At 37.1% G+C, this 26,694-nt stretch overlaps 1 protein-coding gene across 4 annotated transcripts in view; it reads left to right on the top strand.

Moving 5' to 3' along the window:
* GRIA2 (glutamate ionotropic receptor AMPA type subunit 2) overlaps window positions 1-26,694 on the top strand; it is a 186,243-nt gene that overhangs the window by 105,957 nt on the left and 53,592 nt on the right. For all 4 annotated transcript variants that reach the window (XM_005217677.5, NM_001076321.3, NM_001185116.2 and 1 more), the window contains 3 exon segments: window positions 619-815; window positions 5,925-5,978; window positions 10,812-10,973. In XM_005217677.5, coding sequence (XP_005217734.1) covers window positions 619-815; window positions 5,925-5,978; window positions 10,812-10,973 — 413 coding nt within the window.

The raw sequence follows: 26,694 nt of genomic DNA, 5'->3' as shown, positions 1-26,694 counted from the left end.
AAAAAAAAAAAAAACAGAATATAAACAACAGAAGCAATATTGTAACTAATTAAATAAAGACTTTAGAAATGGTCCACATTAAAAAAAAACAAAAAACAAAAAAACTTAAAGCAAAAACAAGTAACCCAACAACAACAACAATGAAACAGAGAGAGGGAATTCCCAGGCAGTCCTGTGGTTGGGACTGTGTGCTTTTATAGACTGCCCAGGGTGCAGGTTCAAACCCTCTTAGGAGAACTAAGATCTCACATGCTGCTCAGTTTGGCCAAAACAAGACAAAACAAAACCCCAAAGTATTAAAAAAAAAAAAAATCACACTTTGGTACTATTCAGAGGAATACAGTTGGGAAAAGGGGGGTGAAAGAAAGGGGTGTGGTTTTTCTTCAAGCTATGACTCTTTTCATCAAAACAATGGCAGTTAGAGGAAAGAGCTGTTGATGTAAAGTGGAAATAAGTGGATGTTGATAAGGATTTTAGCTGTAGCTTTTTAGAGGTGTCAGTATCCCCTTAATTGCACAAAAATATCAACCTTCAAAATATATTTGCTGTCAGTTTCCCAGCGCGGTTCTGCGTTTTTCCAGCCTCCTCATCAGGCCCCACGTCTCTCTGCCTCCCTAGGCTTGTCCACCCTGCAGGCCGTGCTGGATTCTGCCGCCGAGAAGAAGTGGCAAGTGACTGCCATCAATGTGGGGAACATTAACAACGACAAGAAAGATGAGACCTACCGCTCCCTCTTCCAGGATCTGGAGCTAAAAAAGGAGCGGCGTGTCATCCTGGACTGTGAGCGGGACAAAGTCAACGACATCGTAGACCAGGTTGGCTCCTCTGTTTCCTAAGGCACCAAATTTAGAGGCTGAGTGCAGTGTCAGCGTTTGCAGAGTGTGTGTGTGAGATGCTGGTGCAGCAGTTTTTGACGGTTTAGGGAGGATACAGCACAGATCATCAGTTAGATTATCTCTGGCTTCAGTGAGCAATAACAGGGGGTCCCCAACAACGCAGACACATCACACTAATCATTACATATATTCAATACATGATTCCTGGCTCATGTTGTGTATGGTAATTGTTGTCCTAAACTTCAGTATTTTGAAATGGAAATTTAAAATCCAATTCCTTTGAACCTTTACAGATAAAGAAATAGACACATATTAAGTGAAAATAAGCCTGAGTCCTAAGGGAAAAGTAAGTAATACATGAATTCTTTGGCAAGACACGAAGGATCAAACATTTAGGGTAATACAATGTGGTGTGCTAAACCTGGATTTTGTCTGAGTGGGTTTAGGTCTTCAGAAAGAGTGGGTATTTATTTTTCCAAGAAGAAATTTTTTCCTCCTAGTAGGTAGGTTTTGTGTCACTTATGAAACTATTAATCTATGAAAATAAAATACATAGGAGAGATATACTTCATCCTTTCTGTTTGAGAAGTAAACTAGATGTATTAATTTGCAATATTTTAAAGAATAACATGATATCAGAGATACAGATGCTTTATCTGTGCTCTTCACACAATTTTTCTTTCAAAATTTAAGATCTTTCAGAATACGACAGCCATGTAGTGATATTCAAGGGATAGAAATAAAGTCATTTATGTTATACAGATAGGGGGATGACCAGGGGTGGTGGTGAAAAGCATCAGGATTTACTGACTGAAGTCTCCTCCACAGGGATCTGCTTCTTTTTCAACTGAAAATGTATACTTATATTTTCCTTAGAATAATGCTATATATAAATGAATATATATGAAATTATTCCTTGGAATAATATGGGATTGGAAATAAAATATGCAGTTTATTATGCATTTATTGTCTCTCTAGGCTTTGAAGAGAAAATTAGATTCATTAATCCGTATAACACAAAGCATTTTGCAGATGCAAATGTTGATGAAACCTTAATTGATATAGAATAATACAAGGCCTAAGATATACAAAAAAGATTTTTCATGAAATATTGAATAAGTGAAAAAAATTAGCTTGTTATGAGGAAGAACAAAATGTTGTATGCCAGAGAAGTGAACATATCAGTAGAAAAGTCCTAATCTTATCTCAGGATGTGAGACTGGGATTGTTTTTAACCTGAAGGCCTCTTGTTCAAATGTGACCTCAACAACTCATTTGAATTTCAGAAGAGATTCTCATTAAAACTGAATTTTAATAATAGTCATTAGTCTTTGGTTTTAAAAATTTATGTATTCATGACTCATCATAATACAGGTTGGTGAAAGCCTATAAGAAAATATTTTTTTCAAAACCAGAAGAGAGAAACTTTGAGAGCAACTGGGAATATAGAGAACGGATCTTCTTAAAATTTATTTTATTGAAGTATCAGATCAGATCATATCAGTCGCTCAGTGGTGTCCGACTCTTTGCGACCCCATGAATCGCAGAATGCCAGGCCTCCCTGTCCATCACCAACTCCCAGAGTTCACTCAGACTCACGTCCATCGAGTCAGTGATGCCATCCAGCCATCTCATCCTCTGTCGTCCCCTTCTCCTCCTGCCCCCAATCCCTCCCAGCATCAGAGTCTTTTCCAATGAGTCAACTCTTCACATGAGGTGACCGGAGTTTCAGCTTTAGCATCATTCCTTCCAAAGAAATCCCAGGGCTGATCTCCTTCAGAATACTTGATTTAAAATGTTAGTTAGTTTCTCTTATACAGCAAAGTGATTCAGTTATATATATATATCTATATCTGTCTATCTATCTATCTATATATATTGGAGAAGGTGATGGCACCCCACTCCAGCACTCTTGCCTGGAAAATCCCATGGACTGAGGAGCCTGGTGGGCTGCAGTCCATGGGGTCGCTAAGAGTCGGACACGACTGAGCGACTTCACTTTCACTTTTCACTTTCATGCATTGGAGAAGGAAATGGCAACCCACTCCAGTGTTCTTACCTGGAGAATCCCAGGGACGGGGGAGCCTGGTGGGCTGCCGTCTGTGGGGTCACACAGAGTTGGACACGACTGAAGTGACTTAGCAGCAGCAGCATACATATATATATATATATATATATATATATATATACATTCTTTCTCATATTCTTTTCCATGATGGTTTATCAAAGAATATTGAATAGAGTTCTCTGTGCTATACAATAGGACTTTGTTATTTATCCATTCTATATACAATAGTTTGAATTTGCTAATCCCCAAATCCCAGTCCTTCCCTCCCCCACCTCTCCACCTTGGCAACCACAAATCTGTTCTCTATGTCTGTGAGTCCACTTCTGTTTCATAGGTAAGTTCCTTTGAATCATATTTTAGATCCCACATGTAAATAATATCATATGGTATTTGTCTTTGGCTTATTTCATTTAGTATGATAATCTCTAGATCCATCAGTGTTGCTGCAAATGACGTTCCTTCATGGAATAGAATGTTTTGAAACAAATAATACATGATTGTGATTAAATAAATGTCTATATGGACATCCATTAAAAATGTACACAGTATCTTGGGCTTATATTTTATTTGAATGTGCAGTGTGCATGTGTGCATTTATTGAGCACATTATATGTGTCTGGAATGAGGGATACAGAGAAAGGAAAGAAAGCCTAGACCGCACCTCATGAATTCACTGTTTAGAGGAGAATGAAAGTGTTCACACATAATCAATGCTGCAGTATTGCGGGTTATAATGCAAAGTGGTCTAAGAGCATGGAGGAGGAAGTATCTGTCTTAACAGGAGTTGGAAGATTTATGGAAGGTTCACACACGGGTACCACTTGGCTGGCTGGCTTGTGTTCAAGCCTTCATGTGTTTGTTCAATAAATTTCTCTCAGCATCTAATGTTTGCCAGACAGGCACTGCAGTAGATCCAAAAACATAATGTTAAACAGACTGGCTTGCCCCATCAAGGTGAACAGTCATAATGTTTTATAGTCCAATAAATATGCAACTGTAATAATGCTGTATACTATTAAGGAACAGAACAGGATATTATGAGAAAAAGAGTTGAACACAAAAGTAATTTCAATTGAGAAATCATTGAAGGCCTTTGTTGAATAGTTTACTAGGCAAAATGTAGGTCTGTGGTACATATAAAGAAAAGGAAACACTATTAGCTTATTCCCTCTGTCAAGAGAATGGAGATGAGATAAAACTTTATATTCTTAATAGCTTAAATTAGTTAGAAATAGAATTAAACAATGTTAGTCTTGAGTACTTTATCACTTAATAAAATCTTAGATATACCTATTTCCAGTTGTGATTAGGTGAGAAAAGGATTCAGACATCAAAAGCATTTAGAAATTAACAAACTTCCTGTTGTTAGTATAATACTAATGGCTCCATAAAACAGAAATATGATTGTATGACTGATACTAATTGTTAGGCAGAAGTAGGGCTAGATCATTTTCATATTTATTCTTTCTGTCAATGAACACACAAGTCAAGGACTTCTACTTCTGGCAGCACCATTTATACTGTGATTTTTCTTAATTCCCGGAAGGAAGACATGCATGATTGATATGGTAGGATGACCAGTAAGGACAGTCAATAGATGCCAGTAAGAAATATGAGACATGACCATCTGAATTCAGCTTATGTTAATTAAAGTGCATTTCATTTAGGAGGATATCTTTTCTTCAAAATCCTACCTTCAATACAAAGTGTTCTTTTTCTGGGAAAAGGCAATTTAGTTGTGTAACATAAAAATAAGTTACAAAATAATACAAGCCCAAACTCCCTTTCAAATAGCGACCACTTAGAAGCAAAGTCTGCCATATGGGGTGGTGGTGAAATATGGTGGAATGCTTCTAGGGTTTGGCCCTCCACTTGTCTTTTTGATGGGGTTCAATCCCTGGGTTGGGAAGGCCCCCTGGAGAAGGGAAAGGCTACTCACTCCAGTTTTCTAGCCTGGAGAATTCCATGGACTGTATAGTCCATGGAGTCGCAAAGACTCAGAGAAGACTGAGTGACTTTCACCTGCTTTTTGAGCACCTGACTTTGTCTGGGATGAGGAAGTGAATTCAGGAAGGGAGTCTTGTAGGAGATAGCAATTTAGGCTGGGATTCACTGTGCCTCAAGAGACAAAGAAGGTGGAGGTGGGGGAACTTTCCAAGCAGAGTAAATGGGATCTATGAAAGCCCTGAGGGTGATGGAAAGAAACCTTTTGTGCACAAAGAAACTGAAAGAAGACTCTATTTAGAGAGGAAAAAGGTGGACCTGGATTTTGCTACATTTGAAGGATTTTGATCATTTTGCTAAAAGCAAAGAGAAGCCCCCAAATAGTTTAATAAGGAAATGAGCTAATGTTTTCCAATTTTTATTAGCATGTGATACTTTCCATAGGTGTGACTATTTCCTTAAAAATAGAAATTACAGTGGAGTATCTAAGTACCACTCTACAGTATGGCTATTTCACCCATTTTTCTTTATAAGTGATTTAGATCAGTGAGGGGTCCAGTTGATTCAGTAATGTCCAGGATTGTTGTGAGCATTACCAACAATTGCTTGTTCCATTCGGTGTTTATCTCGCCATTGATTTTTGACTTGGATTTGTGGAGAAAAATTAGCTTCCCTGATATTTTGCTGCTTCAAACTGGAAATAACAATGTTCATTGTAACTAGGCTACAATTATTTCAAGAGTCTTAAGATTGGAATAGTATTTTACAGTCCTCTATTAGAATTCTGTCGTATACTTCTTAATATTCTTTTAAAATTAATGTACTATTATAAAATACATATGTATTTTTTTTTTTAGTTGTTGGCTTCTTGAATGGTAAAATGTATAAAGTGCTGAAATGTATGGTTACTTTTTTCTGAGAGAAATAGTGTCTGAATTTGATAATCATGTTTTATCAAATATGACTCTTTGTAGATGATCAAGAAACATAGTAAATAATTTTTTAAAATTTTCTGAATCAAGTCATAAGTAATTGTGCATTTTCATTACTTACATTTGTTTTTTTATCTTTGTCAGGTTATTACCATTGGAAAACATGTTAAAGGATACCATTACATCATTGCAAATCTGGTAGGTGAATTAATGATAGTTATTATTTTAATAGAGATGCCTATAAATTAAAAACAATCAATGGCCAGGATTTATCAATGGTATTTTTAAAAACATATTTTGATTACATTGGTCATTTAGAAGTGGTGATGTTTTTCTGACTTTGTTATTTTTTAGATTTACTTTCCACTTTATATTTCCTAATCACTTTCCAATTATTATAAATGATGTGAGAAATGATAGAACAATATTTGACAAGCTTATGCTTTGTGTTACAAGGCATATGCTTTGTGTTAACTGACGGAAAATTTTCAAAAAGATAAAATTTTATTGTCCAAGTTTCCTCTTGTTTCTGTCACTATAATTTATAAATGTTACCCTTTACCCATTTCTTTAAAGTTCTTTGTGTGTGTATATATATATATATATATATATATATATACTGTAAATGCACATTTGTGAAACTGTCTTAGTGCAAAAGAAAACCTGGAAATATCTAGAATATTGATATGTTATACATTATTTATTTCTGATTTCCTACTTGCTGTATAAGCAACACAACGAAAACTGAATTACTACAGTTGATCACTTTTTCTTTGAGATTCCTCTAAAATTAAGATTATACTGAAACACATGTATGTATTGCTCAGTTGTGTCTCTTTGCGACCCTATGGACTATAACTCACCAGGCTGCTCTGTCCATGGGATTTCTCAGGCAAGAATACAGGAGTGGGTTTCCATTTCCTCCTCCAGGGGATCTTCCCAACCCGAGGATCGGACCTGCATCTCCTGTGTTGGCAGGCGGATTCTTTACCACTGAATCACCTGAGAAGCCCCTGTATTGAAACATCCCAGTAGTTAATTGCATTTCCCTTTCTTCAGTATAATCAAAGTCAATTTAGAATTATCACTAGATGTTTCCATTTTTCAAAGCAATTTTTAAATCAGCAATAAAATGAGCTCCAGTTTTTAGTGTTCCAAAGGTTTACAATCTTTATTAAATGTGACTCTGTGTAATTGAGGGCTGCCTCTCCCCAACCTGAGAAAAAACGCGATTAGAAGAGGGATAAAAGAAGAGAATGAGAATGTATTCTCCACAGCATTATAGAACTCTGAGGTTCCTATTTATACAAATGAAGATCTGTGTCATGGCTTCTGGAATATTAGATTGTTATATCACAAGACGTTACTTCTAGTAGTCATGGAGCAATTGAAAAAGCCCACAACTTTACAAGTGATAAATATTGTTTTCAGCATTGATAAAGAATATTAAACCCCAGACATACATGCTATTGGGAAAAACTGGTTGTTCAATATAAAATTTCTGTTTGGCAATGAAATAGCTACTCTAAAAATTCCTTGGAACTTACTTACCAGTTGGCTTATAGACCCTAAATGACTCCTGACTAGAGAAGCAAGAGTTAAAATAAATGCAGCTCTGTAATCAGTCTTTCCAGAACTGTTCTGTGCAAGGAACAGTCTGGACAGTCAGTCCCCATGTGAATTGTGCCATTTGATGAACAGCATAGAGCTACTCTGAAAGCTGTGATCTTTAAAAATGTCCAGATGGAGAAATTATATTGGAACATGGAGAAATAATGACAGAAGGAGGTCCATCAATTTGAGAGTTGATATGAAAAAGGAAATATGTGTTTGAATGACCAAAGTAAAAAGAGTCAAAAAGAAAAGCAACTTCTTGCTGCTGTCATGCTTCTAGGGAAAAGTCTACCTAGTATTTTATCTGAATTCAAGTGGTCTTTTTCCTTTTCTAAATACTTTGTATCCTCACCATATGGAACTTCTGGTGAATCAGTAGATTCAAAGAATCTGTAGACTGCTGCAGTTTCTGAGAATTTCTAGGGCACTTGAAAATTTCCCTGACATTTAAAATTGAAGAATGTCATCCAAACTTGAAGGGCGTTCATTTTCTAAACTCTTGATTGGACTTGCATGCTTTCTCTGCCCAGTGGCTAATGAGTGTAAGAGGAAGTGGTTGTAATAGATAGAAAAATCCTCAGATATTATTGTTGGCTCATTTCTTCAGGAATTGCTGAAAGCTTGATTAACCTCCCCAACAGGCTGTGGTTCAGTTCCTGATATGTCATTAAAAGGGATAAAGTGATAAAGAAGTTGTCACAGGGAATGCGATTTTCCTTTCTTCAGCCCTTCATATACAGATTAAAACCCTTGCCATCCACCCACTTGACTCTGTCTACAGTGAGGCTCACTCATCAACCAGCCCCACTTGGGCACATACAAATTTCAAGAATCATTTCAGCATCTTCCTCTTAGACTGCCAAGCATTACTAGGCATTTGAGAAAAATATTTGCCATGAAGGACACAGTACAAATAAATAAGTAAAGAGAAATAGGGCAGTCAGGAATCAGAATAATGCTTCAAATTTTAACAATATGTGCAGGGAAAGAGGAGAAAATGTTATCCATAAAGAAAAGAAAAGGATGCTAAAAAAAGGAACAAGAAAGAGCTCTGGGAAGCTCTGGGAAATTAACTTTTTTTTTTTTCTTTTCTAAAATCACATCCAAATTAGTAACTTGGAAGGTAAATTTGAGAAAATCTTTCAAATTATGTAGCAAAATGACAATATAATATAAAAATGGTGTATGTGGAGAAGACTGAGGGACTGAGATGTTTAATCTAAGAGTTACTTCTTAATAATAAACTTTGTAGGGACACAAATAGTGAAAAAAAAGGAGAAGGAAATTATCAAAGAAATGTTCAGAAAAATTCCTGGTATTGAATGACACACAACTGCCTATTGGGTACACACAATAATGAAAGACAAAAGGTTTCATATTTTAAACAAAATAGCATCATGAAATTTCAGAGATAAATAATAGATCTTAAATGTTTTGACAGGTGGGGGCCAGGGAGGAGTATGAAACAGGTCACATGCAAAAAAACGATTAGAAATAATGATATTGTAATTTTTAATAAAAAGCAAAAGTCTCTGGAACAATGCCTTCAGATTATGAGGATTTCAATTTAAAATTGAAATTTTCATCTGGGATGACCCAGAGGGATGGTACGGGGAGGGAGGAGGGAGGAGGGTTCAGGATGGGGAACACATGTATACCTGTGACAGATTCATGTTGATATATGGCAAAACCAATACAATATTGTAAAGTTAAAAAATAAAATAAAATTAAATTAAATTAAAAAAGGTAAAAAAAAAAAAATTGAAATGTTAAGTTTTGGCCAGACAAAATACTGGTCAATTGTCAGAGCAAAATAAAGATATTTATAGGCATTCAGTGTCTCCAAAAATGTACCTCCATGCATCTCAGAGGACTTCTGCGGACTCTAGCAGAAGGAAAGGGTAAAACAGGAGAGAAAAGTGATACAGAGAATCTGCTCAGAAAAGTGGGGAGGGGCATTTCAGGGGAACGATGGCAGAGCAAATTGAAAGAGGAACCAATCAGGTTGCAACGTTAAGGAGGAAGGCTTCAGGACACAGGAAAAATAGATTACTTGCAATGTTTGAATATTTTATTTGAAAAAAGCTTTACTTGTATAAACATGAAATTTTTTTTGTGGAGCAACTGGAAAAAATTAAGGATAAATACAGAGAAAGTTCTAGTAATGAAAAAAATGCAGATTTCATTAACATTAGAAGGAAATATTATTTAAGAAGGAAAATGAAATCCTAGCACATTGTTTGGCTTTACTCTAAATGACAGAGTTTTAAATATGAAAAGAGTGTACATGAAAATGGGACAAGAGATAGATGCTTTGGTTATGAGACTTACTCATCTAGCACAAGTATAAACTCATAAGAAAACTTAGCATGGTTAAGTTAGAAAAAAAGAGCAAGAATGTTTCATGCAGAAATATGGAGGCAAATACATGAAAAACAAAAATTACTGAAATTGATTGTTTTGAAGAGCTTAACTAACACGTGTGTGGGACAGAACAGAAAATCTATGATTTTTGTTATATCTATATTTTCCTTTATTTGAATTATTTTGATAAAAAGAAAAACAAAAACATAATTCACTAACAAAATATAGATAATTATCCTCCACACAAATAATATTAAACTATATTTTTAATATCAGCAACAAAGAAAAGACTCTCTTACATTTTAGAGTCAAAATATTTTCACTTCTTTTGCACAATGATGTGGAATAGTATATAAAGTGAAAATATTTATAATAGTGACTTTTTAAAATTGTGATTTCATCATTCAGAGAATGTGCTCCCAAACTGAGGTACAATTTAAATCGGCACAGTATTTGAAGTCTGTGGAAACACCATTTGATAGTTTTCATGGTGACTGAATTCATCCTAATAATACAGTAGAAGTGAATTTTTGAAAACTAAATACATTTTATAAAAACTAAGTTTCATGCTTAATTGTTCTCAAATAATGACAAACCATTTGGAACCTTTCCTTCTCTTTTAAAGGGTTTTATATTATCTGAGAGAATGAACAATTTGAATAGAAATAACCATCTCACAGTGTTGTAGCTCTTGAAGAACTGGCTTAATGTTTAAATATCTGGTGGTGCTCTGTTGTAGATATAATAAATAAAACCCCATTCTTCTCCTTAGATAAGGATAAATAAGACTCCATTTCAATAATCTGGAGAACTTTTATGTAAGTAGGACCAGTAGACAATCACTGATTAAGGACCACGATAACCAAGATGATGCTAAGTGCTGAAGAAGAATATTGGCTGATAAAATGCATGAAACATTTACTATAGGCTTTTTATATCTCTTTGGTATTCTTTGAAATTTGCAGAACCACAGTGTATAGAGTTATTTGGTAAATGTCAAAGTTCTATGTGGTTCTTAATAAAAAATATGACATAAATGTGTTTTCTGCCCAGGGATTTACTGATGGGGACCTATTAAAAATTCAGTTTGGAGGAGCAAATGTCTCTGGATTTCAGATAGTGGACTATGATGATTCTCTGGTATCTAAGTTTATAGAAAGATGGTCAACACTGGAAGAAAAAGAATACCCTGGAGCACACACGACTACAATTAAGGTACACGTCTATCGGGATCTGCCGCCACCTCCATCTCCACCTCCACCTCCTTTCCCAGTTCCATCCCAACCTCCATCTCTACTTCTGTCTCCACCTCCACCTCCATCTCTGTCTCTGTCTCTGACTAACTTCTGGTGATTAGCCTGTTCTCTGGGACGTCTTATAAAGAAGAAAAAATTTGTTAGAATAATTAACAAAATAAATATAGTGCTTATGCAATCAAAGAATCTTTGAATGCTCTGTGGGTCTGGGCACATTTAAGTCTTTACTTGTTTATTCAATGTATTGTATTGTGTGTACACATACAAGCCTATATTTACTTCCAAATATGAATATTTCTGCTGTTGATAGGAAGGTTTTTCTTTTTCTTCTGTTGGTCACCTTATTGAGAGCAGAGATAAGAGTAAAACCTAAGGGAGAGTGCGTGGAAGAGTGAGTGGGCTGAAATCATGTTTACTTGCTTTATGAAACTAGAGTTATATGACAATTAAAAGTTGCAGAACATTGTCAAATGTGTAGTGATCTGTTTATCTCTGTGTTATAAAGCACATTGTGCAATAACAAGTCAGGAACAGTATTATTTCAGATGCCCGCACAGTTATGTTGACACAGCCTGGAGAATTTTAGTTGATGCTCTTGTTTTCTGCACAAATGGAAAAAAACAGATATAAATGTTTACCTTTAAATTTGTATCTGGCTGTGAGTCTGGTGCTAGATAAAAATTAGAAGCTCTGAAGTTTTCTACTTTGGGGTGTGCAAATGGATCCTTTTAATTATGTGAGAATTTGACACAGAATTAAAGTGTCCCATGGGACGTTAAAGAATAGCCCAGAACTAATTTTTCCTCAAAAGTAGGTGGCTTCTTGTTTCGTGACCTTGACTGAGATTCAGCACATATGCATTTATAACAGGGTTATGGTCTTGTGGGCATGTCTTCGTGCAATGGGGCTGCTGAGAGTCAGCATCAGTGGATCAGAGGACAGCCATCAGTGTCTGTCTCCACCTGCTCTCACCAGGGATCTGACTGTGGATCCCATCTGGTGGGATTGCAGGCTTCCCTGCACCCAGATATGGTGCCAATATAGTTCTCTGATGGAGCTTGCATATGGCACTCACCCTCAGATGGAGCTGACGTGTTCCTCTGAACACTCTGTTAGTCATCCTGTAGCTTCCCACAGCTGCCGGCTGTGAAAGGATGAAAGCAAAGAAGATTTTTTTCTCATGGAAGTCATATCATTATTAAAGTTCATGTGCCATACATCAAAGTTCAAGCAGATCTGGGGGATGAGAGATTGTTGGCAATGTGTTCTGCCAACAATATTTGGCAGAACAAATATTCTGCCAAAAATGTAGCCAAGATTGCCAAGATGTAGCACCAGATTTCACATCATTGGTGACCTTTCTTGCTGTAGTATTTCCTTCCATACTGGCTCCTTGATGGCTCCTTCTACCAAGTTTCACAGAGTTTGTGATGGCCTTTCCTTGTGGGGCACTCCAGAGAACACAGGCTCATAAATATAAAAACATAGGCTCTTCCATTTTTGGGGGGTTTTCGTTCCACAGAAAAGCTTAAAGATAAAGTAATGTGTATCCCTTGAGGGAGAACCAAGACCCTGACCCAAGACTGCCCTGTTGTCTGTACATCCCTTCCTTTCATGATTAGCAACTGTTTGAACCTGCCCTTTGGAACTCAGGGAAGGCCATGATTCCAGATTAAAAGAATGAAGGTGCTTCACATACCCTGATCCTTATCAGAGACCCCACCTTTTAACCATTGCTATAAAACTCCTCATCAATTTCTCCCAGATTGGGACACAGTTTTTCAAGGCACGAGCTTGCTGTGTCCCCCTTTGCCTCACAAAGCAATAAAGCTGTTCTTTTCTACTTCATCCCCAAAAACAACAAAAACAAGTAGGCTCTGAGCCACTGTTTGAATCTAGGCTCAGAAATAAAACAACATTTACAAAGACTTATCAATATTTAGCATAGCTTTGGAAAACAATGGCCTTTGAATCTTGATAAAAAGTACTGAAAATCCACGTGGAGGATGTGCCTTTGGCTTGGAATTTGTCATAACATGGGCATGTATTGCTCATGTACTTGAGAGCTGGGAACTGAAGGTATTTTTAAAAAATGACCCTTGCCATTGCTAATCCACAGTCAATGATGGATACAAACATGTCAATAAGCAAATATTATAGAATACAGAGCAATGCATGTAAAATATGGCAGCTCCTACACTTGATTAGGAGAGTATGGTAGGTAGGATAGTAAAGGAGGCTTTCCAGAGGTGGAAAAAAAGTGGAGGGGCATGCTTGGGAAGAAGAACCAGATTGATAAAATAGCATGAGCAATCCAGAGAATTTGGGAGGGATACAGTGCCAAGAGGTCAGGCTCTTCAGTTGTGGACAGATGTAAAAGAGTAATTCCAAGACAGGGCTTTTATCATTGCTTCTCTCATGATTTTTCTCATGGGCAAAAGAAAGGAACACAATCCAGATAGGGAACAATATACCATTTCCTAATATAAACAGGTGGCATCTATGATCTGTTCAAGGAAAGGGAGTGAAAGTAATTGCTAATGTTCTTTCTTTGCACATTTTCTTTTGGATCATTGACTGTACCAGATGCTTTGCCTGATCATTTAAATCATATTTTATTATATTACAATAAAAACTTATGCTATAGGCATGAAAACTTATAAAAATACAGTTCACTGCATCAAATTCTCTCCGTGGTTAGGCACTGGAAGTTACATAATTTATATTGAGTTGTGGGACTATTAAATTAATGATTATTTTAAAGTTTTAGTGTTCCTTGAAAGTTAATGCAGCTACTATAGTTTCCTAAGTAAAATCAATCTTATTCAGTCAATACAAGTAAAATCTTAAATTGTCAATATTTCACATATTTTAATAAGCACCAAATATTAATTATGAATGTTAAATTTCTTCATTCTTATATCCTGTACAAAAAAGTAACTCTAGAGTTGTGGCACTGAGATTTTAAATCTGATTCTCTTTCACTAATTTGCTAATGTTCAATGATCATTCATCAATTCAATACACATTTACTGAGTTTTTACTTTGCAAGTGGGCACTGTTACAGGTCTCAGAGAAGACAAACTTCTAGTCTTCATGGCATCAGTTGTCTTCAGGCTAGAAACCAGCAATGACCTTGTAACTTTGGAGGAAAATATCTTACTAATGTGTGGAGATCAACACACTCTAAAACTGATTTCTACCCCTGCTGCCTCTTCAGCCCCTGAAAAATTATTCCTGTAACAGTCTTCCACTGTCAGTTGATAGCAACCCTGTCTTCACAGTTGTCCTTTCAACCAAGGACTTGACTTCTCTCTCGCCCTGTCGCCTACAACCAATCCGTCAGCACATCCTTCTTATTCTGCACCCGCTTACATCCAGCCACCACGGCCTTGCTGCTGGGGATATTGCAGTGATTTCCCAGACTGGATTCCCTTGCTCTACATTTGTCCTTCTATCTTCCAGGCTTGTAGTCTTTTTAAAACTTAAATTGTATTATTCTGCTGACACTCTGTAACTCAGATTGGGACTTGAACCCTTGGCTTTTTAACTGAGATCTCACCTGGTCTCAGGACTTAATGAAGCTCAGGTTTTTGATGTCTCAGCTCAGAAAGAGTTCAGTGAGAGAGAGAGACAAAGTGATAGGTAAGAAGTGGATTTATTTAGCGAGAAACACACTCCACAGACAGAGTGTGGGCCATCTCAAAAGGTGAGGATGGTCCCAAGGTATGGGGTTGTCAGTTTTTATAGGGGCAGTTAATTTCATTGGCTAATGAGTGGGAGAAGTATTCTAGATATTTTGGGAGAAGGGGTGGGGATTTTCAGGAATTGGGCCACCACCAACTTCTTGATCTTTGATCATCACCTTGGAACTGTCATGGCCCCTGAGGTTATGTCACTTAGTTTCCTGATTGTTACAGTGAGTGTATACTGAGGCTCAAGGTCTAGTGCAGGTTGACTCATCTACCATCTTGGATCCAGTTAGTTCTAATCATGTCATATCCTGGGGCTATGTTGTTCTTTCAAATGTTGTGCCTGCCCCTTCCCTCCTGTTTCACCACTGTTCTTCTCCAGGCCACTCGGTGGCCGTCTATGCCTTTGGAGGAAAAGCTAGATGCATCCCTTTGACTCATGTGGCTGTACATACCCTGCCTTCCTCTTCTGGGCTCTTCCCTTGCTCCCTCTGCTTCACCTATGGTGGCCTTTCTACCCATTCTTAAGCACAGGAGACCTACCCCCCTCAGCACTGAATCTTCCTTCTTCCGGACTGTCCTCCCCTTCACATCCACAAAGCTAAGCCTCCTGCCTTCTATGGTCTTTATTCAGATGCCATCTCCTCCAGAAAGCTAGCAACAGGCTCTGTATTTAAAACTGCAATCTCCCCACCCATCAGAGTGTGTCCCATGCCCTTTCCCTGCTCCAGTTTTTTCTGTTTAATACCTCCTGGTGCACTGTATTCATAATGAATTTATTCATTACTTTGTTAAATGCCTGGCTCCTTCAGCTTGAAAGTAAGTGCCTTGGAGGCAGGGGTTTTTGGTTGGTGTTTGTTTGTCCCCTGATTTTGTTTGTTCCTAGCTCCTAGAAGTAGGCCTGGCACAGAGAAGCTCTTTAGCAAAAAGGCTTTCTGAATGAACAAAGGAAAGCACCCTTAAGAGGCTCTTATTCCCAGATCTGTAAGCAAAAAAGGCTTCCTTTTTTGAGGGAATCATATGGAATTTAAAACCTGAGGGAGAGATAAGTATTAGAAGAAGGAAGGGAACATGACTCCCCACAAAGTCCCCAGTGCAAGGAAAATATAAATATTTCTGTAAGGCTGGAAGTTGAACAGAGGAGTTTTGAGGGAATTCTGAGAAAGAATACCTTATAGACATATATGTGCCTTGTTGACCTCTAAGGAATTATTTGTCTTATTCTGAGGGTTTCTCAGGTGGTGCTAGTGGTACAGAACCCATCTGCCTGATGCAGGAGATATAAAATACTCAAGTTTGATAGCTGGGTCAGGAAGATCTTCTGCAGGAGGGCATGACAACCCACTCCAATATTCTTGCCTGAAGAATCCCCATGGACCAACCTGATGGGCAATGGTTTCATAGGGTCACAAAGAGTTGGACACAACTGAAGCAACTTAGCATGCATGAGAACAGCCAGAATGCCCTAGAGGAGAATGATGGCTATAGGTTTGATACACAAAGATTATGGGCTGCCCTGGTGACAACAGATCTCGGTGACAGGAGCTTTTAAGAAGATTTCAGGAGCAATCCAGACAATACCTGGTAGTTGTCTGAGTGGTGGTTGTGGCATGAGGAGGGAGGGAAATAAATGGATTTGTTACACTTGCCCGTTCTCTCCATTTCATTAGAAATAATAATTGCAAAAATCACAACCCTACATTTGTAATATATGAATATAAATTCAGTTGAGAGGTATTTGTGGATTGAAAACAAGATTCAGAAAGACATTCTGCATCCTTCTATATTATTAGCCCCACAGCTCATGCCCTGATTTGCACAGAGTAGGCACATAATAGAGATTTGTAGAAATGAAGTGGGATGAAGTGAAAAATAAGTCAATATTTTGAATATATCAAGACAGGGGGAAAGGAAAAAATAGGTAATTATCATTGCCATAAGATAGGGTTTAAATTTTTGTCCTGAGCATCTGTTGTGTTCCTTTACTCAGCTGTGGCAGAAAAGTAGTGTTATTTTGCTGGCTGAAATATAAAATTCTATAATAATCAGACCTGAACTATCATGGCACCTGAGTTTAAATGGGACAGTTGCAGTGAGCATTTTACCTTTAAAAAAAAAATGTTGACAAAGAGACAGATGATTCTGATGATTTGACACTATCTTAAAACTAATTTGCATACATTTCTGTTTTGAGATAGATTTTTGGTGTTTTCAGGGTCTTCAGCGACTTGCAATATATAACCATCCATTGTACCTTGTCACGTGGACACTTTGGACCTAGTTTGAATTGTGTCTGTTGGGACCTGCAGGTGTTAAGGAATTCAACCATAATATAGGACTGACATTGAGTGTCACCTTAAATAATGGCTTTCCTCCAAGAGTCCCATTTTACTCAGAAAAAGACTTAAAACAGGAATTCAAACTTTCTTAATTGTGAGCCATATTGAAAAATAGTATAATCACTTTGATTCAGTGATTAGCATCATGCATTAAATGTGCTGTGGTGGCTTCATGAAAATGATTCTGCTCCTTGAATGTTTTAACTGACCAAACTCACTGCTGGCACGTTATCATCCCCTACAATGAATATTAAAGTATTTTTGACATGCAACAAAAAAGTTGCTTGACAAGATTTATCTTTTATGTTTTGTGGTTTAGGTTTAAAAAGTGTTTTTATAACTGAAATAAACTCAAATTAAAAATATATTGATAAAATCACATATTTTATAAAAAGTAGTGGAAATGATATATTAAACTATGGAGATACACATATTATACCAAGAAAAATGAAAATGCATTATCACTGTTTGAATTATAATGCATGATATCTGGGTTCATCTCATGTCCACATTTTTTCATCTGCAAAGGGAAGAAATGTCCATGATTGCTGAGATTTCTCCCAAATTTAATACCATGATTATGTGATATGCAAATTTAGGCACTGAAACCCATATGCTAATATTTGTAATTTTTGCCAAATTTATGACCCTCAAATAGCTCCTTCTTCTATCAAAGATTATAGTGACTTGTAGCTGGTCACCTCTGCTGAAATCAATTCTTAAATAACCCTGGAAAATATTGTTTTTATTGTTCAGACTACAAAAACAAGGAAATTTCACCTGTTAGAAGATTCCTAAGAAGTGAACAAAGTAAAATATCGGCCTCTAAGGAAAGTCTTTACCTACCGATGGGTGAATCAAAACCAGACAATGTGTTGATTTGAGTATGTTGTTTTCAATATATTCTTTTTAATTTCAAGAGTCTTTCTTCCCAGTGGATTAAAAACTTAATTTTATTATTCAAAGAAAATAATAATAGAAAAGATGTTCATTTTGGTTTCTTGCCAATGGAGCTGTCTTTTCACTCTTGGAAATGTGATACATCTTGTGTGCTTATAAAGACATTGTGTATTTATTAGTTTTCTAATTAAGACTTAAGGATAAATTTAAAAAAACCTTTGACTGTGTGGATCACACAAACTGATCACACAAAAACTCTTAAAGAGATGGGAATACCAGACCACCTTACCTGCTTCCTGAGAAACCTGTATGCAGATCAAGAAGCAACATTTAGAACCGGACTTGGAACAATGCACTGGTTCAAAATTAGGGAAAAAGTGTGTCAAGGCTGTATATTGTCACTCTGATTATTTAACTTGTATACAGAATACATCATGCGAAATGCTGGGCTGGATGAAACACAAGCTGGAATCAAGATTGCTGGGAGAAACAGCAATAACCCCAGATATGCAGATGACACCACCCTTATGGCAGAAAGCAACTAAGAACTAAAGAGCCTCTTGATGATAGTGAAAGAGGAGAGTGAAAAAAAAGCTGGCTTAAAACTCAACAAAGAACTAAGGTCATGTAATCCGGTCCCATCATTTCATGGCAAATAGATGAGGAAACAATGGAAACAGTGAAAGACTTTTTTTCTTGGGCAAAATCACCGCAGATGTGACTGAAGCCATGAAATTAAAAGACGCTTGCTCCTTGGAAGAAAAGCTGTGACAAACCTAGACAAAGTGTTAAAAAGCAAAAACATCCACCTCATTAGAACTGATTCAAATGTATTCTTTTTAATGGCTGAGTAATACTCCATTGTGTATATGTACCACAGCTTTCTTATCCATTCATCTGCTGTGGCGGATTCATGTTGATGTATGGCAAAACCAATACAATATTGTAAAGTAATTAGCCTCTAATTAAAATAAATAAATTTAAATTAAACATTTTTTTTAAAAAAAGCAAAAACATTAGTCATTATACCGACAAAGGTCTGTCTAGTCAAAGCTATGGTTTTTCTAGTAGTCATGCATGGATGTAAGAGTTGGACCATAAAGAAGCCTGAGTGCTGAAGAATTGATGCTTTTGAACTGTGGTGTTGGAAAAGACTCTTGAGAGTCTCTTGGACTGCAAAGAGATCAAACCAGTCAATCCTAAAGGAAATCAGTCCTAAATACTAAAGGACTGATGCTGAAGCTGAAGCTCCAATACTCTGGCCACCTGATACAAAGAGCTGACTCCTTGGAAAAGACCCTGATACTGGGAAAGATTGAAGGCAGTAGGAGAAGGGGATGACAGTGGATAAGATGATTGTATGACAACATTGACTCAGTGACATGAGTTTGAGCAAACTCTGGGAGACAGGGTAGGACTGGGAAGCCTGGCGTGCTTCAGTCCATGGGGTAGCAAAAAGTCAACCACAACTGAGCAATTAAACAACAATTAACACATTATTTTTAGAGCAGGTTTAGGTTCACAGCAAAATTGAGCAGAAGGTACAGAGACTTCCTATATGTACCCTGTTCCTATACCTCATAGCATCTTCCAATATCAACTTCCCTCACCAGAGTGATGCATGTGTTGGAATTGAGAAGCCAGGTTGACACATGGCTTGTAATTACCCAAGGTCCATAGTTTATGTTACCATTCACCCTTTTTTTCAGTTTGGTTTGTTTGTTTTGTTCAGGCTTTTCCCTACCACATTTCACGAGACTTAGTCTCAAAATGACTTTTGCCTATCTCCAAATAAAATCTACCCTTAGAGATGAAAATTCTTCGATCGTTGGCTTTTTCTTTTTTTCTAAAGTATGTAATCTGTGCCAATCTCAAAGGAGTGAGCAAGTTTCATAAATGCTTTTCTCTGTGCCACGTTTTATGTATGCTGTTATATGGAAGTGAATAAAATTAAAATCCAATATAAAAATAATCAAACTAAAGAAAAGCCCACTCACTCTTGGTCTTGTGCATTCTACAGGTTTGGATAAATAGATAATAGCATGCTTTCGTTGTTATTGTTTCATACAGAGCATTTCCGTGGCTCTAAAAGCCCTTTGCATTTCATTTATTTATCCCTCCTACCACCACCAACACCTGGCCACCACTGACTGATCGTTTTACTATCTCCATAGTTACACCTTTTCCAGAATGTCATACAGTTGGAATTACATAGTGTGTACCCTTTTTTGATTGGCTTCTTACACTTCAGATCAGATCAGATCAGTCGCTCAGTCGTGTCCGACTCTTTGCGACCCCATGAATCGCAGCATGCCAGGCCTCCCTGTCCATCACCAACCCCTGGAGTTCACTGAGACTCATGTCCATTGAGTCAGTGCTGCCATCCAGCCATCTCATCCTCTGTCGTCCCCTTCTCCTGCCCCCAATCCCTCCCAGCATCAGAGTCTTTTCCAATGAGTCAACTCTTTGCATGAGGTGGCCAAAGTACTGGAGTTTCAGCTTTAGCATCATTCTTACACTTAGTCATTTACATTTAAAATTCCTCTGTGTCTTTTGGTGGCTCCGGAGCTCACTCCTTTTTAACTCTGATAATATTCTTTTGTCTTCATGTACCTCACATTATTTTTTTGTTTTGTTTTGTTTGCTTAACTTTTTTTAACTTTTTTTAATTTTATTTTATTTTTAAACTTTACAATATTGCATTGGTTTTGCCAAATATTGAAATGAATCCGCCACAGGTATACATGTGTTCCCCATCCTGAACCCTCCTCCTTCCTCCCTCCCCATACCATCCCTCTGGGTCGTCCCAGTGCACCAGCCCCAAGCATCCAGTATCGTGCATCGAACCTGGACTGGCGACTCGTTTCATACATGATATTATACATGTTTATTGAAGACTATCTTGGTTGCTTCCAAGTTTTGGCAATTATAAATAAAGCTGCTATTAATTAACATGTGTGGTGTTTTTTGAGTGGGCTTCATGTCTCAACTCCTTTGGGTAAACACCAAGGAGTGTGTTGGCTCGATTACATAGAAGTATGTTTAGTTTTGTAAGAAATGATCTGTCTCCCAAAGTAGCGGTACTGTTTTGCATTTCCACTGACAATGAGTGAGAGTTCCTGTTGTTCCAGTGATATTGGGTCTTAATGAAGATTCTGTGATTTTATTCAGTGAAGCTACAAAGGGCATGTATTTAAAAGGCTTTAGAGGAAAGTAGAGATGACCTTATCACAGACAGCTCTTTACCAGAGGGTAGACTTCAGTTGAATTCGAAATTAAGAGAAGTGAATAATTTTAAGTTTATAATGTATTTCTTTTTTTTTTTTTTCTTTCCTATGGCTTTAGTTGATTTCAGGCCATTGCCAAGAAGCTTAAAGAAAAGAGAGACTTTGTAAACTTTCTTATAAGCTTAATTATTGTTCCTAGAGATCATCATTTTTGACAATGTTAATAATTTTGTGATAAAGAAACTGAGAGTAATTATATTATGTGTTTCTCTAGGGAGATATCATTTAGTTTATAATGAAAGTGAAAGTGAAGTTGCTCAGTCGTGTCCAACTCTTTGCGATCTCATGGACTGCAGTCTACCAGGCTTCTCTGTCCATGGGATTTTCCAGGCAAGAATACTGTAGTGGGTTGACATTTCCTTCTCCAGGGGATCTTCCTGACCTAGGGATCAAACCCAGGTCTCCTGCATTGCAGGCAGACACTTTACCCTCTGAGCCAAAGTGTCTGCCTAGTTTATAATAATTTTACCTAAATAAATGATGCTATTTTTTAAATGGCTGTATAAAATGTATCGGACTATAAAACTTTTGACAGCCCCAAGTATGTTATACAAATGCTACTTTTATAGAAAGTAATTGATGTTAAAGAAAAATTTTAAATGGTTATTAGTTTGGGCAATGCTGACCAATCAAAGTAATTGGAATTTTTACTGCAGGATTTCTCAGGGCCTTTAATATGCCAACATGAAAATTATTTCCTGAACTTATTGGATCAGAGACTTATAGATCAGGATGGTGGTTTTCAAAACAGTGTAAAGACAAGCTAATTTTGTAACAAGATAGATAGTAATAAAAGGAAAAAAGAAGGCAAGCATGCAGGTCAATAACTTTGATTTTTAGTGTATTTTAAAACTCAAAATCCAACAGTCCCAGTGTGCCTGGACTCCAAACTTTCAGATCCAAAACCGGGACAGGCCAAGGCAAACCAGGACAGCCCGTCACCTCATTATCCCTAAAATGAAGAGATCGGGATTCAAATTCCACCTTTGCCATATATTTTTGTGACCCTGAGTAAAATATAACTTGATAACTGGTAATCTTCACCTACACCATTGGAATAAAAGTATTTGTTGCGTAGAGGTTTTTTTTTTTTTTTTTTAAGGTCTTTCTAGAAAACTACCAGCTCATGTTTGACACATAGAGAACTAAGTCAACATGAATTCTTCCTTTTTCCCTCACTTACCTTTCCAACTCCACTATGACATAGAAGAGACATTGTTCTGCTTATCTCATTGATAAGAAACTTTGCACACAGACACTTTAATTAACTTGCTCAAGGCAACAGAGTAGTAAATGCTATAATCAGAGCTTGAGGCAGCTCTGATAGAGATCAGAAGATGCTGTATTAAATGCTTTCTAAACTATACTCAATTCAGTTTCAAGTGTCAAGGAAGATATGGAAATACCCATTCGTAGGAAATTTTGTGACAGTTTCATAATACTAAAGCCTAGTACTTCCTTTTTGAATGATGTTTTGATTTTTTTACCTATTTGTAAAGCACCATGCAGATAACATATGTTTCAGAATAGGTGCTGTCATTATGACCCATAAAATTTTATATTACAAACTAGTTACCCTCTGTATTTTGTCACATTTTAAATGTATACAGAACTTCTTTTCATGTCATTTTGTTTTTTGACTATAAGATTAACATTTTCTGTTATCGGTGATTAGAGAAATGTGTTATTGAATAATATAACTATTGGGCAAAACAAACATGTTTAAAATGCATAGATCATTTTACTTTTGAAAAATGAGTCTCAATAAAGATACACTTAAAATGAAATAAAAAGTGCATTTGGAAAACGGACCGTAAAAATGTTATGTTTCCCCAGATTTCTTCTTCAAGTGTGGATTGGAGTGATTGTGGCAGAGCACCACAGCATATAATGGCACCCCACTGAAATATAAATTTCCAAGTCAGCTGAGGAATTTCACAGAACATAAACATCAGGACAGAGATGATGCATTTGTTTTCAAGGAAGGAGATTGTTACATCGCCATCATGTTCCCTTCAAATTAATTTACATCTAGTTTAGTGAATGGTAGAATAAAATTGAAATATTTAACTATACAATCAAAAATGTGAACATATTTGTTGAGAAAAATAAATGAGCCACATATGCAGAACATAAACCAGAAGGAGCTCTGGATACAGAGGCTGTTGATTTTCTCTCAGCCCAGAATTGAATCTATGATTGTGACTATTAATTTACAATGATAATAAGCTTGAGACTTGATTAGATTTGAACATTTGGTAAAGGGTGGAAGGATTTTTCTTCTTGGTGAGCTCATGCCCTGAATCATAATGGTAACATGCTGCATGGACTGAAATGCTTTTAGTTGATTCAGCTTCATCTTATTTTTTAATGTAGTTCACCAGCATTTATAGACTCTGAAACATTTAGCGGATGACTTTATAGATTTCTCATAGTAGTATGAGCAGGGTGACTCAAGGAAGAGTTTGCCTTTTAACTATGATCGTAATTCCTGAATACAAACTATAATACTGGCTTCTGTTTCTAATTCAGTGACCTAAACTTCATCATAAGAATTAAACTAGCAACAGACAGATTGCTGTGTAAGAAAGCAAACTAATCAAATTTTTTCCTCTAGGAGAATAGAGAGATGTGAGGCAGATAAAAGCTGTCATGATATTTGTATTTCTCCAAGAAGTCTTTTCTTAAATAGATATGATTTAAAGCAATGCTTTTGATATAATACAGATTTTTTAAAAGCTACATGGATATTGTAGAGTACTTGGCAAGAAAATATCATCATGTATGTTTCCTCCCTCTTATTTTATTCTAATCATTTGTTTTTTTTCCCTTTTTTATTGAAGGGATGCAATTATTTTTATTCTAATTTTCTGTTGAAAAATATTTAGTTGTAATGTTTTTCACTTATTTTAATTAGCTTGTATTGTTTGTATTGCTGCTGCTGCTACTGCTGCTGCTGCTAAGTCACTTCAGTCGTGTCCGACTCTGTGCGACCCCATAGACGGCAGCCCACCAGGCTCCCCCGTCCCTGGGATTCTCCAGGCAAGAACACTGGAGTGGGTTGCCATTTCCTTCTCCAATGCATGAAAGTGAAAAGTGAAAGTGAAAGTGAAGTCGCTCAGTCGTGTCCGACTCTTAGCGACCCCATGGACTGCAGCCTACCAGCCTCCTCCGTCCATGGGATTTTCCAGGCAAGAGTACTGGAGTGGGGTGCCTCGCCTTCTCCAGTTTGTATTGCTACATAATCGTTATTAATAGAACTTTTTATTGTTTGCATAGTGAAAGTGAAAGTCGCTCAGTCATGTCCACCTCTTTGTGACCCCATGGACGATACAGTCCACAGAATTCTCCAGGTCAGAATATTGGAGTGGATAGCTAGTCACTTCTCCAGGGGATCTTCCCAACCCAGGGATCGAACCCAGATCTCCTTCATTGCAGATGGATTCTTTACCATCTGAGTCACCAGGGAAGCTAATGTTCACATAATGCTTCCACGTATATTCTTCCACACATATGTTCACATATGCTTTCCACAGAAAGCATAGTTTTTAAACATTCTTTTATTCTCATAAACATAGATTCCTTATAATTTTTGCACATTATGAATGATGCTGAAATTAATCTTTGTATTTAAGTTCTCTGTATTTGAGAATGTTTTCTTAGGAGAGGCTCCCAGAAATTACATTTTCAATCCAGGAATATAGATGGCCTACATGGATGGGCTTTCCAGATAGCTCAGTTGGTAAAGAATCCACCTCCAGTGCATGAGACACTGGTTCAATTTCTGGATTGGGAAGATCCCCTGGAGAAGGATAGGCTACCCACTCCAGTATTCTTGGGTTTCCCTGGTGGCTTAGCTGGTAAAGAATATGCCTGCAATGCGGGAGACCTGGTATCCCTGGGTTGGGAAGATCCCTGGAAAAGGGAAAGGCTACTCACTCCAGTATTCTGGCCTGGAGAATTCCATGGACTGTATGGTCCATGGGGTAGCCAAGAGTTAGACACGAGTGATTTTCACATGGATATATAACACAGTGTATTTTACTAATTTCTTGCTTGTACAATTTGAAAGAAGAGGTTGCAGATTTGGGGGAAAAATAGAGATGGGTTTGATTTAGATCCATCTAGTAGGGGTATTTCCAGGAAACTAAAGTGCAGCCACCCAAGAGATAATGTAGATTTGTGAAGAAGGGCTCATGTATATCCCTGCAGTGGCATTGCTTAAGAAAATTTAGCAATAAATTTGTATATCTTACAACTAACAGCATCAGTCACAGTCCTGTGGTCTCAAAATCATTTTCTTTTTCTTCTTTCCTTCTATCACTTTCCCATCAAATTTGATTCATTCATGTGATAACATTAAACTAATTCAGCTAAACTTTTCATGAAAAAATTATAATAATAACTTCACACTCCTTTTTTAACACTAAAGATGTGATGTATTAAACAATTTCTAGATTCAGGGAGGTGGTAATTTGTACTACATAAGTTACTTTCTCATTTGCCTTATTGTAACATCTCTCATATTAAAAAATAAGCAAGAAAAATATCTATCAACCATTGGATCAATTTATAACACTAAATGGTATATTAGATTCTACACATGGATATCACCAGATGGTCAATACTGAAATAATTGATTATATTCTTTGTAGCCAAAGACAATGGCAACCCACTCCAGTGCTCTTGCTTGGAAAATCCCATGGACGGAGGAGCCTGGTAGGCTGCAGTCTATGGGGTTGCTAAGAGTTGGACACAACTGAGCAACTTCACTTTCACTTTTCACTTTCATGCATTGGAGAAGGAAATGGCAACCCACTCCAGTGTTCTTGCCTGGAGAATCCCAGGGATGGGGGAGCCTGGTGGGCTGCCGTCTCTGGGGTCTCACAGAGTCAGACACAACTGAAGTGACTTAGCAGCCAAAGATGGAGAAGCTCTGTACAGTCAGCAAAAACAAGACCAGGATCTGACTGTGGCTCAATTAATGAACTCCTTATTGCCAAATTGACTTAAATTGAAGACAGTAGGGAAAACCACTAGACCGTTCAGGTATGACCTAAATCAAATCCTGTGATTATACAGTGGAAATGACAAATAGATTCAAGGGATTAGATCTGATAGAGTGCCTGAAGAACTATGGACGGAGGTTCATGACATTGTACAGGAAGCAGTGATCAAGACCATCCCCAGGAAAAAGAAGTGCAAAAAAGGCAAAATGGTTGTCTGAGGAGGCATTACAAATAGCTGAGAAAAGAAGAGAAGCCAAAGGCAAAGGAAAAAAGGAAAGGTATATCCATTTGCATGCAGCATTCCAGAGAATAGCAAAGAGAGATAAGAAAGCCTTCCTCAGTGATCAATGCAAAGAAATAGAGGAAAACACTAGAATGGGAAAGACTAGAATCACTTCAGAAAAATTAGAGATACCAAGCAAATATTTCATGCAAAGATGGGCACAATAAAGG

The sequence above is a fragment of the Bos taurus genome, chromosome 17 (genome assembly GCF_002263795.3).
Source record: "Bos taurus isolate L1 Dominette 01449 registration number 42190680 breed Hereford chromosome 17, ARS-UCD2.0, whole genome shotgun sequence".
NCBI lineage: Eukaryota > Metazoa > Chordata > Mammalia > Artiodactyla > Bovidae > Bos > Bos taurus.
Note: the sequence above shows the minus strand (reverse complement) of the source record. Positions and strands in the feature narration are given on the sequence as shown.